The sequence below is a fragment of the Macrotis lagotis genome, chromosome 6 (assembly GCF_037893015.1).
Source record: "Macrotis lagotis isolate mMagLag1 chromosome 6, bilby.v1.9.chrom.fasta, whole genome shotgun sequence".
Classification (NCBI taxonomy): domain Eukaryota; kingdom Metazoa; phylum Chordata; class Mammalia; order Peramelemorphia; family Peramelidae; genus Macrotis; species Macrotis lagotis.
The window spans coordinates 201,286,225-201,300,376 of record NC_133663.1 but is presented as its reverse complement, the minus strand read 5'-3'; the positions used below and the strand labels follow the sequence as shown (position 1 = coordinate 201,300,376).

The 14,152-nt window shown below is 31.8% G+C and overlaps 1 protein-coding gene across 7 annotated transcripts in view; it reads left to right on the top strand.

Moving 5' to 3' along the window:
- Positions 1–14,152, top strand: part of ROBO1 (roundabout guidance receptor 1) — a 587,021-nt gene that overhangs the window by 512,801 nt on the left and 60,068 nt on the right. For all 7 annotated transcript variants that reach the window (XM_074192260.1, XM_074192259.1, XM_074192258.1 and 4 more), the window contains one exon: positions 4,476–4,630. In XM_074192260.1, the coding sequence (XP_074048361.1) occupies positions 4,476–4,630 (155 nt within the window). The remainder of the gene's footprint in view (positions 1–4,475; positions 4,631–14,152) is intronic.

Below are 14,152 nucleotides of genomic sequence, written 5' to 3'. Positions count from 1 at the left end.
TAAATACTGATTTCTAGGGTAGTAATGCAGATGTCTTTGTTCTGTTATCCCTATCTAAATTTATCTTATATTTGTTTCCGATTAATTTAAACTGAGTACATTTTTTTTATGCTTTAGAAGTCAGTGATTTTAAGTATTCATTAAAAAAAGCTTTTGGTGTCCAGAACTTGGCAAGAATTTACTCAGATATCTAATATTTGATTAGAGTGGGGCTTTTTTGTTTTATTTTTGTTTTTGATGTTAGAGGTTCAATACTAAAGAAATATAAAACAAGATTCTAAACTAAAATTTATAATCTAAAGGAAATGTTAACTCAAGAAAATATCTGAAGTAGTACAGTTTCTGTAAGCATAAACAGAATTTTTAATTCATGAATTAATCTACTTATTTTTCTGTTATATATAACAATTGAATGAATCTTTGTGCTTGTATGTATATGTGTAATATATCATATATATTACATATTACTGTATATTATATAGTCCAGATATCATATAGCTTTAAACAGATTTTTTTTGTTGTTTTTAATAAGTTCACCCCCCCCCCAATGAATTAAGATATACCAAGTATAAACTAAGAAATTTGCTAATTACAGGTCTCCCAGATAATGTGAAGAGGGCTGAACTCTAGGTGTCTTGGATTCTTGATTTCTTTTCTGTGCTTCAGTTTCCTCTTTTGTAAAATAAAGTAGTAAATATTTAAAATACTCTTCAAATCGATAATTTCTTTAATTCTAAATGCCCTTAAAAATAAAAAAAAATGAGGGTTGATGGAAGGAAAAACTGTCTAACTTTTTATTTCTAATTTTGTAAATAATGGGAAGTAGCTAATAGGTATATTTGCTTTGGGGAGACAATTGAGTTAAGTAATTATTTGCCTTCAACTCCTCTCCTTCTAAATTTTCATAATTGGTCCTCCAATGGGGGAAAAATGCCACATTTGCCCTCATTATAATTTAAAACTTTTAAAAGTTATAAAGCGTCTGGGGGGGGGGAGGCAGAAACATTTTATTAAAAATACTTAACTTTCTACAGGAGCAGAACAAACAAAAACCAAATAGTTTCTTCCTTTCCTGCTTTTAACTTGTATATTGCCACCAGACTGCAAAAGTGTATAGACATTAAACTCAAGAGTGAAAGATGGCCCACAGAGTTGATTTTCCTACCTCTTTGCCATATTATCTTCACCTATATTTTCTTCCTTTGAGTGATATATAAGTTTCTTTAGAGTAGGGACAGTTAGACATGTATGTGCAGGTACGTATGCATGCATGTGTATACACACACACACACATATATATATATATGTGTGTGTGTGTGTGTGTGCATTTATATGTATGTATCTATGTGTATATTCATATGTATATATATATATATGTGTATATACATATATATCTATATATATGTATATATGTATATATATATATTTCTTTTCCTCTTCTTTTTGACCAAGCATGCCCCCAGCTTATAACAAGAAGAAAACAATTTATAACATTCAAAAATGCTGGCTCTTTCAAATACAAGTAAAGTATCCCAAACTTAGCAGGACTTAGTAGAAAACAACACGCTTATCTAGGTTCTATCAAAATTATTACTTGTACTTTCAACTTTTCCTCAGTATATCATTGTACTGATGGTGTGATCTGCTGCTGTTTCTGCTTAGTTTCTGAGGGATGGAGTTATGAACAATATAAATTTATTTTTAAATTTTAAAATATGAAATTGTCATGCATAGCCATTCATTTTTTAATAATTTTGCTTTTATCATAGCTTTATAAAAGGTTGCCTGAATTTAGCTTTCTAGTATGAAATGGAGATTACCTTGGAAGTTGATATCTAAACTGAAGGATTTATCTCCGTATCCATTTATATCTCTGTCTTTATATTTTGTTTTGGACTTGTTATTTTATTTCTGTAGGCAATGCAAATTAGGACATTAACTGCAATTTACAATCCTGAAATTGTCTACCTAACTGAAAGGCTTAGTGCTTTTCCCAATATCAGATGGCTAGTATATATTTTACATAGAACTGAAACTAGGTCTTTCTGACTACAATGACAATGCTTTCTCCTCTATTCTATCTTTCATTACCTTTCAAACAGAAGAATAAATCATGAATTTATTCATAATACTCATTAGTCAGATATTTTGAGTATTTCAAACATTTGAACTTAAATTCTATAAAGAACAGACTACATAAATTGTGTTGCTATATAAAGACATTATTTTATTGGATTATTTATTCCTTTTTTATAGTTAATCTGACTAATTTATATTCAACCCATACTTCTGACTTTTGTTCTTCCATTATAATTTCTATGCTGATACTTTTCTTTTGAAAAGGAAACTTTTTCATATGCACAGTACTTATGTTGTGCAAAACAAATCTATTTTCTCTTCAACATTTATAGGATCTTAAAATGTAGCTTCTTGGCCTTCCTGATAACATATTTTTGAGGAGTATTGAAAAATTGAGGGTGTGAAACATTGACTAGCAAGTAAGATATTTTGACATGTTGGTTGTTTTTGCTAAATTGGTGGATTTTATTTTCCTCTTTTTCACTCACTTCAAAGGTATGAGTCTCAGGATTCGGGAGGAAGGGAGAGGGAGACATTGGGATCATAAATGACAAAAGTGAAAGATGGCTATAAAATTTATTTTTTAAAAAAATAGAGCTATAAAGTTCATTAGAGATTATCTAATGATATAAATGTAATTGTAAAATGTGAGTTGCACAAGATACATTTTGATTTGCTCTAGTTAGAAGGCATACAAACTTTAAGTATCTTGTTTTAGTAAATACATATCCATATATACATGTTTGTATAATTTATATTCTGAAGATTTTTTTAAATTGTATTTTGAAAATTGGTCATAGGGGCGGCTAGGTGGCACAGTGGATAGAGCATTGGCCCTGGAGTCAGGAGTACCTGAGTTCCAATCTGGCCTCAGACACTTAATAATTACCTAGCTGTGTGGCCTTGGGCAAGTCACTTAACCCCATTGCCTTGCAAAAGAAAAAGAAAATTGGTCATAACATGAAACCTAGTGGACTAATAATAATAATAATAATAATAATAATAATAAATAATAATAATATATTAATATAAACTAGCACAATACTTTGAAATTTTGAAATACTGGTAGTTTCTTTATTATACTGCTTCATGATAAGTCTTAGCCTTCCATTCAGTTCTTCAATCTAGTATTTAATTAGTACAAATTCTAATTGTTCTAGAGTTGTTAGTCACCTAAAAAGTAGATTTGGTGATTGGGTTGCCAAAAAAAGAAATAGTTCATTCATTTTGATATATAAAATCTATTTCTACAATTACTGGTTCTCAGATTATGAATTAGGACTAATTTGCTGTTTTCTTCATATTGGCATGTTTATTAATTCTAAGATTTCACTTAAATTCCTTCTTATTTGAATAAACATTTTTGCAGAAATCTTTAGAAGATTTCATCATTTCCCCCCTAAAAAATACATGATATCCAAATCTAGGCATCAGATTTTGTAAGAAATGATTTTAAAATGACCATATTTTCTTTACCTCCTTTCTTATAAACATAGACGAGAATATGTGGAGAAAAAGATGCCAAGTTCTTATTCACAGGTTATTGAGGAACAGCTATTTTAGATTAACAAAGAAAATTAAAAACTTTTAAAAGGAATTTAAACATCTGTTTGCTTTTTTTTGATAGCAAGTCATAAATATCTGTTCTTTTCACTAAATTATCAAATGGTGTATATGCTGGAAAAGGATATGTCTTTTTTTTTCTCTACATTTCATTCATTGACACTGTTGGTCCAAAACCTCTATTCCAAAAACAAAACATTAATGGTAATATTTCTTTTGGCAGTCATCTGTTCCCCCTCCCCGCACATAAACACAGTTCAATTCAGTGGTTTTTCTATATTTATGAAGAGATTTATACTTTGCAAGATTGTCATCAAAACATTTTGACAAACCCTCAGCAAAGTATTCTAAGCAAGAAGGTCAAAATGTCACTGTTCTGATTTTTCTACAATACTCTGTTTTGAATTAAAACATACTTAATATGAGGGACCCATAGTCCTAAATGAAATGGCATCTTTTACCACTAAAAACTGAATTGATGCACTTATGACAAAAACCATGGCTATCGTTTAGCATTCTAATATGTGTTTTACATTTTTCAGAATTTTTTCCCCTGAAAATCAGAATATTTTAGTTTCTAGTCAGGGTTATTTTATTAACTAGCTTTGTGACTGAGCCTCACTTTCTACATAGATTTGAACAAGGGTATTTCTCTATATATGGATTCTCTAAATCTTAAGATGTGATAATTCTGTTATTCATAGAATTCTGTGATTTTAAACCCAATCATGGGCCAACCTTTCTCTAATCTGTAAGTCTAATATTGCTGTTTTGTTTGCCAGACATATAAAAGTATTGTTGTTTCTGCTTGTAACATTTGCATTTTTTTGAAGGCCGGGACTTCTCAATATCAATGAACCTGTCACTCAGCCATGGCTTGCAGATACTTGGCCCAACACTGGAAATAATCACAATGACTGCTCAATCAACTGTTGTACAGCAAGCAATGGAAACAGTGATAGCAACCTGACTACTTATAGCCGCCCAGGTTAGATACATAATCTTCATTCTCTATGTATTTTTTATTGGATTAAGTTTTTACTCCTATCTTGTGTGCATGAATACACATGAACACACAGACACACACACACACAGACACACACACACACACACACACACACACATACTCCTACATCCTTAAAGTTTTACCTGCTTAAGTAAAATGGCTTGATAATGTCTTCTTTCTTTGTTTATTCATTAATTGTATAAGATAAAACCTTTTAGGATGAATTTGAATAGTCTATGTTATTTTGTTGTACATTTTAAATAAACTATTATTTTTAACTAAGTTGTGTTTTTGTGGCTTACAAATTTATATGAAACTTGAACTATACTGGTTTAATTCCAAAATACTAACTTTCAACAAGGTGTGATTTATGTAGAATACTTGCCCTTGATTTAATCAAATAATTAGTAAGGGCAAGCATGGCATTTCCAGGTAAAGTGTCTAAAGAATCATCTTTTTTATCTCTGTCTTTATATATCTCCCATCTTCTCCATAGTATCACCAAATATCAAGGTCATAGCTCTTACATTGTCCTTTCTGAAATAGCAAAACCAGAACCTCCATTTTCTTTCTCTTTAGAAGCTATGCTGAGTCAGTGTCTCTCATTCAAACCTCAGATAAGATACTTTAATTTTTCAAGCATTTTGTGCAGTAGGTACTGAATCCAGTTGCATAGATTTTGATCTCAGTGCCTTAGTAGATGACCTTTAAGAATTGCTTTTGAAAAAACTCAACACTTCATGATCAAGCCTATAGTGATAACCTTGCTTCACTAGTTCTCATATACAAACTTAAAATTTATTATTAGGTTCTCATTCTTTACATTTTTTCCATTTTCTTGGCATAGGACCTGTCAGCATCTCTTTCAGTAGTATTCCTTTTTTTTAAATGTTAGTTAATTTTTTTTTCCAGTTACATCCAAAGATAATTTTCAGCATTCATCTTTTGTAAGCTTTTTCATTCCTCATTTTTCTACCTGCTTCACTTGCTCTTCCCTCCCTTCTGATAGTTAAGTAATCCTAATATAGGTCATGATTAACATATTTCCATATTAGTCATGTTGTGAAAGAAGAATAAGAATTAAAGGAAAAAATGACAAAGAAAAGAACATAAGTTTTAAAAAAGTGAAAATAATATGCTTTTGTTTGCAGTCAGACTCCATAGTTTTTTTTTCTTTGATTGTGGATGACATTTTCCATAATAAGTCTTTTAGAATTGTGATGGTATTCCTTTTTAGTACAAGGGATACCCTTATGCTACAATAACTCATTCGTTTAAGAATTTAGTGTATGATCAGAATAAGATTATTAAGATAAAATAAATTTCAAATTGACCTTTTGCTCAGTCAAGGTATTTATCAAGGACCTACTTGACATATTATCTAGGTGCTAAATGGATAGAAGAAATGTCTTTAACATGACCATTGCTTTGAAAAACTCAACAACATTCTTAAGTAGATAAAAATAAGATTCAGATGACCATTATATAACATATAATTAGGTTGTAAATTCTTGTGCTGTGTCTAATTGTAAATATCATGGTTAAAGTAAAATTTGAATCAGTCCTGAAAATATGCCTAGAATCTAGATTTTTATTCAGTTTTTTAAGAGATGCTTATGTTTTACTTTTTTATATCTTACTTTTGTAGGTTTTTTTGTTTAGCTTTTGATTGATTTTTTTTCATATGGTAGTTGCTGAGGTGATAAAAATGCTGAAGCTGATAATGTAACTTACATTTTTGTAAAACTTTATAGTTCACAAATTTCACTTGATCAGTTCAAATGTGAGATAGGTAATACAAAAATAAAATAGTCGCACAGGCAGCCAAAGTTAGGTCTCAAAGATAGGCCTTCTGAAGCCAATTTGGCCAGGACTGTTTTCTTTTTTTTAATCTTAGAAAGGTTTTATTTATTTTGAATTTTATAATTTTCCTCCCAATCTTGCTTCCCTCTCCCCACCCCCCACAGAAGGTAATTTATTAGTCTTTATGTCATTCCCATAGAATGCATTGATCTAAGTTGAATGTGATGAGAAAGAAATCATATCCATAAGGAAGAAACATATAGTGTGATATATTAGCAGAATTACATAATAGGATAACTTTTTTTTAAAAATTAAAGGTAATAGTCTTTGGGTTTTGTTCAAACTCCACAATTCATTCCATGATACAGATGGCATTCTCCATCGCAGATACCCCGAAATTGTCCCTGATTGTTGCACTGATGGAATGAGCAAGTCCATTAAGGTTGATTATGTTACTTTTAGGGTTCTTCTGGTTCTGCTCATCTTGCTCAGCATCAGTTCATGCAGATACTTCCAGGCTTCCCTGAATTCCCATCCCTCGTGGAACACAATAGTGTTCCATCACATACATATACCACAATTTGTTTAGCTATTCCCCGATTGATGGACATTCCCTCAGTTTCCATTTCTTTGCCACTAAAAATAGAGCTGCTATGAATATTTTTGTACAGGTGATGTTTTTACCCTTTTTCTTAATTTCCTCAGGGTATATGACCCAGTAGTGGTATTGCTGGATCAAAGGGTATACACATTTTTGTTGCCGTTTGGGCAGAATTCCAAATTGCTCTCCAGAAAAGTTGGATGAATTCACAGCTCTACCAACATTGCATTAGTGTCCCAATTGACAAATAGTCAAAGGATATGCAAAGGCAATTTATAAATGAGGAAATTAAATCAATCCGTATTCATATGAAAAGTTTCTCTAAGTCATTACTAATTAGAGAAATGCAAATTAAAGCATCTCTGAGGTACCACCTCACACTTCTCAGAGTGGCCAATATTAACAGAAAGCACAATGATCAGTGTTGGAAGGGATGTGGGGATACTAATATATTGTTGGTGGAGCTGTGAGCTCATCATCCAACCTTTCTGAAGATCAATTTGGAATTATGCCCAGAGGGCATAATTGATCCAGCAATACCACTACTGGGTCTTTATCCTGAAGAGATTATGAAAAAAGGGTAAAAATATCACTTGTACACAACTATTCATAGCAGCCCTGTCTTTAGTGACAAAGAATTGGAAATTAAGTAAATGTCTTTGAAATGGAAAATGGCTTAACAAACTGTTCTAAATGAGCAGAACCAAAAAAAACATTTTACACCCTAACAGCAACATGGGAGTGATGATCAATCTTGATGGACTTGCTCATCTTATCAATGTAACGGTCAGGGACAATTTTGGGCTATCTGTGATGGAGAATACCATCTGTATCCAGAGAAAGAACTGTGGAGTTTGAACAAAGATAAAAGACTGTAAAAAGACCTGTAATTTAACAAAAAAAAGACCCTATATTTTATTATGTAATTTTGCTATCTCTTACTTTTTTTTCACTTAAGGATATGATTTTTCTCTCATCACATTCAACTTAGATCAGTGTATACCATGGAAACTATGTAAAGACTAACAGACTGCCTTCTGTGGGGGGAGGGGGGAGAGAAGCAAGATTAGGTGAAAAACTGTAAAACTCAAAAATAAAATCTTTCTAGAGTAAGAAAATTGCATTTCTCTAATAATTAGTGATTTAGAGCAATTTTTCATATGACTATGGATTGCAATTGATTTCCTCATCTGTAACGTGCCTTTACATATCCTTTGACCATTTGTCAATTGGGGAATGACTTTTCTTTTTTTAAAAAAAAATTTTACTCAGTTCTTTGTGTATTTTAGAGATAAGTCCTTTGTCAGAAACACTAGTCATAAAAATTGTTTCCCAATTTACTACATTTCTTTTGATCTGCCCAATTATTAAACTGATTTTATTCATGTGAGAAGTGTTTTGTAATTATTTTCAAAATGTTTCTGAGTCTGCTTGACAGGTAGAGTTCTGGTAATTTTATATTGTCTGAAGTTACTTTGAATGGGATTTCTCTTTCTAGTTCTTTCTCCTGCATCTTGCTAGTCATATACAGAAATGTTGAGGATTTATGAGAGTTTATTTTATATCCTGTATCTTTGCTAAAGTTGATAATTATTTCTAGTAATTTTTTAAATGGTTTTTTTAGACTTCTCTAAGTATACCATCATGTCATTTGCAAAGAGAGTTTTGTTTCTTCCTTCCCTATCCTAATGCCTTCGATTTCTTTTTCTTCTCTTATTCCTGAAACTAGCATTTCTAATACCATATTCAATAGTATTGGTGATAGTGAGCATCCTTGTTTCACCTCTGATCTTATTGGGAATGCCTCTAGCCTATCCCCATTACATAGAATGCTTGTTGATGGTTTCAGATAGATACTCTTTATTGTTCTAAAGAACAATCCATTTATTCCTATACTCTAGTGTTTTTAGTAGGAATGAGTGCTGTATTTTGTCAAAAGCCTTTTCAGCATCTATTGATATAATCACATGATTTCTGATAGGTTTCTTAGATATAATTAATTATACTGACAGTTTTCCTAATATTGAGCCAACCCTGCATTCCTGGGATAAATCCTACTTGATTGTAATATATTATCCTAGAGATAACTTGTTTTAGTCATTTTGCTAAGATTTTATTTAAGATTTTTTGCATCTATTTTCATCAGGGAGAGATGGATCTATAATTTTATTTCTCTGTTTTAACTCTTCCTCCTTTAGGTATTATCACCATATTGGAGTCATAGAAAGAGTTAGAGTTCCATCTTCACCTATTTTTCTAAAGAAATTATGTAGAATTGGGACCACAATATTAGGAAAACTGTTCAGAAAGTGTGTGACTATATCAATAGATACTGAAAAAGCTATTGACAAAATACAGCACCAATTCCTACTAAAAACAGTAGAGAGTGTAGGAATAAATGGACTATTCCTGAGAATAATAGGCAGTATCTATCTGAAACCATCAACAAGCATTCTATGCAATGGGGAGAAGCTAGAGGCATTCCCAATAAGATCAAGTGTGAAATAAGGATGCCCATTATCATCACTACTATTCAATATCATATTAGAAATGTTAGCTTAGAATTGGGAAGGAAAAGAAAAAACTCTAACTTTACAGATGACATGATAGAGAATCCCAAGAAATCATCCAAAAAATACTACTAGATTTGGAACCAGTTGCTCCTTAAATGTTTAATAGAATTCACTTGTGAATCCATCTGGCCCCAGAGAGTTTTTCTTAGGGAGGTCAATAATAGCTTTTTGAATTTCTTTTTCTGAGATAGGGTTATTTAGGTATGTAATTTCCTTTTAATTTAACCTGGGAAACTTATATTTTTGTAAATATTCATCCTTTTCATTTAGATTATCAAATTTATTGTAATAGAGTTGGGCAAAATAATTCCCGAGGTTTAGCAATTTTATTGTTTTTTTTTCATAAAACCAGCTCTTGGTTTTGTTTATTAGTTCAATAGTTTTATTGTTTTCGATTTTATTAATTTCTCCTTTAATTTTTAGAATTTCTGATTTGGTATTTAACTGGCAGTTTTTAATTTGTTCTTTCTCTAATTTTTTGTTGTATATTTAGTTCATTGATTTCCTCTTTCTCTAATTTATTCATATAAGCATTTAAAGATTTAATATATCCCCTGACAGCTGCCTTGAATATCCCATAGATTTGGGTATATTGTTTCATATATGTCATTATCTAGAATAAAAGAATTAAGTCTTTCTTGCTTGATCCACTCATTCTTTAAAATGAGGTTTGTTATTCAGTTTTCAAATAGATTTGAGTCTGTATCTCCCTGGCCCAATATTGCATATGATTTTTATTGCATTATGATCTGAGAAAGAGGTTTTTATGCCCTAGTACATGGTCAAATTTTGTATAAGTGTCATGTACTGCAGAAAAGAAAGTATGTTCCTTTCCATTCCCCATTCATTGTCCTCCTTAAGTCTATCATGTCTAGGTTTTCTAATCATCTATTTATTTCCATAACTTCCTTCTTGTTTATTTTATAGTTAGATTTATCTAAATCTGAGAGCAGGAGGTTGAGGTCTTCCGCTAGTAAAGGTTTGCTATTTATATCTTCCTGTAACTACTTCAGTTTCTCCTCTAAGAATTTGGATGCTATTCCATTGGGCGCATACATATTTAGTATAAAGTTTCCTTCCTTATCTCTTTTAATGAGATGTACTTTTGCAACTGCTTTGTCTGAGATAGATTGCTACCCCTGTTTTTTTTTTACTTCAGCTGAAACAAAATATATTTTGCTCCAAACTTTTACCTTTACTCTATATGTATCTCTCTGCTTCAGATGAGTTTCTTGTATATTGTAGGATTCTGGTTTGCAATCCACTCTGCTATTCCCTTACATTTTAAGGGAGAGTTCATCCCATTCCCATTCAAAGTTATAATTACTAACTCTTTATTGCCCTACATGTTATCTTCCCTCTGTTTGTATTTTTCCTTTTTTTCTCATTATCCATTTTCCCCAGTATTTTGTTTCTAAATACCACCACCTTCAGTGTCTTTGCCCTCCTATATCCAATCCCCTCCCCTTTTTCCCCCTTTCCCTTTGCCCCTTCTTCCTTCCCTTCCTTCTGTTGATTCCCCCTTTCCTCCACCTCCCCTTTTCCCCTTTTTTACACTTTAAAGGTAAGATAAAGTTTCTTAACTGAGTGTATGTATGTTAACTTTAAGCCAATCTGATAAGAGTAAGATTCAGGTGGTTCTCACCTCTTCCCTTCTTCCCTCTAATGTAATAAGTCCTTTGTACCTCTTAATGTGATGAGATTTACCCCATTCAGTCTCCTCCAACTGCCCATCTCTTTACTGTCCCCCCTTTTTAAGGAGGTATTGTTTTTAAATCATTCTGTCTGAGTCACACAAAGGTCTGGCTATTATCTCTACTAGAATTACAATTACTGAGAGGTATTAGAGTCTTCCTTCAGTTTCATCTCATTGGATAATAGTTTCTCGAATAAGTCATGCATGTCCATCTCTTTTGGTTTATTAAATTCTAATAGAATAAAAATTTTTAAGAGTTGTTAAAGTTGGGGCAGCTAGGTGGGCGCAGTGGATAGAGCACCGTCCCTGGAGTCAGGAGTACCTGAGTTCAAATCCAGCCTCAGACACTTAATAATTACCTAGCTGTGTGGCCCTGGGCAAGCCACTTAACTTAAAAAAAGTTATTAAAAGTCTTTCTTCAAGGTAGGGATTTTGCCAGTTTCATCTTATTTGATAACAGTTTCCCCCCCTCTCCCCCTCTTTTTTTTTAACCTTTTCATGTGTCTCTTGAGTCTCCTGTTTGATGTCCAAATTTTTTATTAGACTCTTGTCTGTTCATCACAAAATGTTGGAAGTCTCCTATTTAATTAAATCTCCATCTTTTGCCCTGGAAGAGAAGGTTCAGTTTTGCTGGATAATGGATTCTTGGCTACATTCCAAGCTCCCTTGCTTTTCAGAGTATTGCATTCCAGACCTGTTGATCCCTTGATGTTGATGCTGCCAAGTCCTGTGTAATCATTACTGTTGCTCCTTGGTATCTAAATGGTTTCTTTCTGGCTACTTGTAGGATTTTCTCTTTTATCTGATAGTTCTGGAATTTGACTACAATATTCCTTGATGTTTTCATTTTGGGATCCCTTTCCAGATGGGATCAATGTACTTTTTCAATAACTATTTTGCTCTCTGATTCCATGATATATCACAACAGTTTTCTGTCACTAAATCCTGTAATATTGAATCCAGGCTTTTTTTTTTCTCTTCAATGTTTTCAGAAAGACTAATAATTTTTATGTTATCTTTCCTCAATTTATTCTCGAGGTCAATGATTTTGCTGACCATGTATTTGATATTTTCTTCTATTTTTTCAATTTTTTTGGTTTTGCTTAACAAATTCTTGTTGTCTTATGAAGTCATTGGTTTCCATAGACTCCATTCTTTTTTTTAGGGAAGAATTATCGGTGTCAAAGAGTTAATTATTGTAGCAAATAATTGTAATGGAATTAAAATATTTTATATGACTTTGAGATTAAAGTTATTGAAATTGGTTAAAACAATCTTATTTATAGGAAGATGTGTAAAAGTCAAAATAACCCACATTTTACATAGATCATCTTATTATTTTCACTCCTAGATGGAAGATAATCACTTATACATGGTCATATAAACTAATGTCATTTTTATATAAAATTAAAGTATTTAAATTTGAACTGACAAAGTGATTCTTTCAATTGCATTCCCAGTATCTCATATATTTATTAAACCAAATATAGTACACAATTAAGTCCTGGTTTATTGATATGACTTTCAGGTAGTCTGAGTTCAAAATAGTCACAGGGAACTCCCAACAGGAAATTGAGATTTGACCAGTAAATTACCACAGGGTAGAGATGCCACTTTATACTTAAATAAACACTTCATCTTTGTCTGAATATTCTTTGCTTGCTCTGAATATTATTTCTGTATTTTACTGAGGAAAACTATTTTTATTAATTGATAGGAAGGACTATGTATATATTCCTCATTTCATTCTGTTCTCAAGTCTGAAATGCCAGACTGACTGGAGCAGCTCTGGTCTACTGCAACATATGCCACATTTAAAGTTTCTAATGATCCAAGATCTTTTTCATATTAAATGCAGTTTAACCATTCATTCATTATCTTTTACCTTTGAAATCTTTAATTTTGATTTTTTTAAGTTATGTGAGACACCATACTTATTAATTGTATCTTCTCAGATTTGGGTCAAGGTTCTAGCCTCTCGAGATCTTTTTGTTGAATTTAAATTCTGTTATCTAATTCAAAACTTAGCCATCCCTCCATTTGTTTTAGTCATCTATAAATTTGCAAGTATGTCATTTCTGTCTTTATTCAAGATATTGATAAAAATGTTAAAACGCATATGGACAAGCCCAGATCCCTTAGAGATTCCACCTAGAGACATCTTCCCAAGCTAAAATAGTACTGTTCATGATTTCTCCATTTAGTTGATTACAGACTTTGATTCTGTTATTTGGGTCATATCTCCATTTTGTTCACAAGTATATAGCATGCTAGATTTCTCAAATGCTTTGTTGAAATTGAGATCAATTATATCCAAAGGATCTTCCCTATCATCTATTCATCTATTAAACACAGTGAAAAAAAGGAAATTGTATTAGCCTGGTATGATATGTTCTTGAAGAAACATTTATGATGAGATTTTTTGGTAATGCACGGTTTCACTTTTAGACCTTAATTGAACAGTATACCTTATATGCTGAATATAAACTGAATAATGTATTGTAGAATCTTACAAGAAATTGAAATCAGATTCTGATTCCATTTTCTGGTTTTCCGACTCCATTCTTTTCCATGGAATCAGGATAGGGTTTTCCTGACTCCAATCCAGCCCTATCTTATTCTTTATGATCTGACTGAGAAATTGAGTGGCCAATTCTTTCTGTACCATGTATTTCACATGAGCCTTTTTCATCAAGATTGGATAGGTGCTCTCATTACTATCTTCTTAGTTATATTGAGTATCAACATATTCTTAGCTATTTTTGTTCCATACTTTCTATTCAATAACCATTATCCTTGAGAGAATTCAAAAACAAAACAACAATTGAATA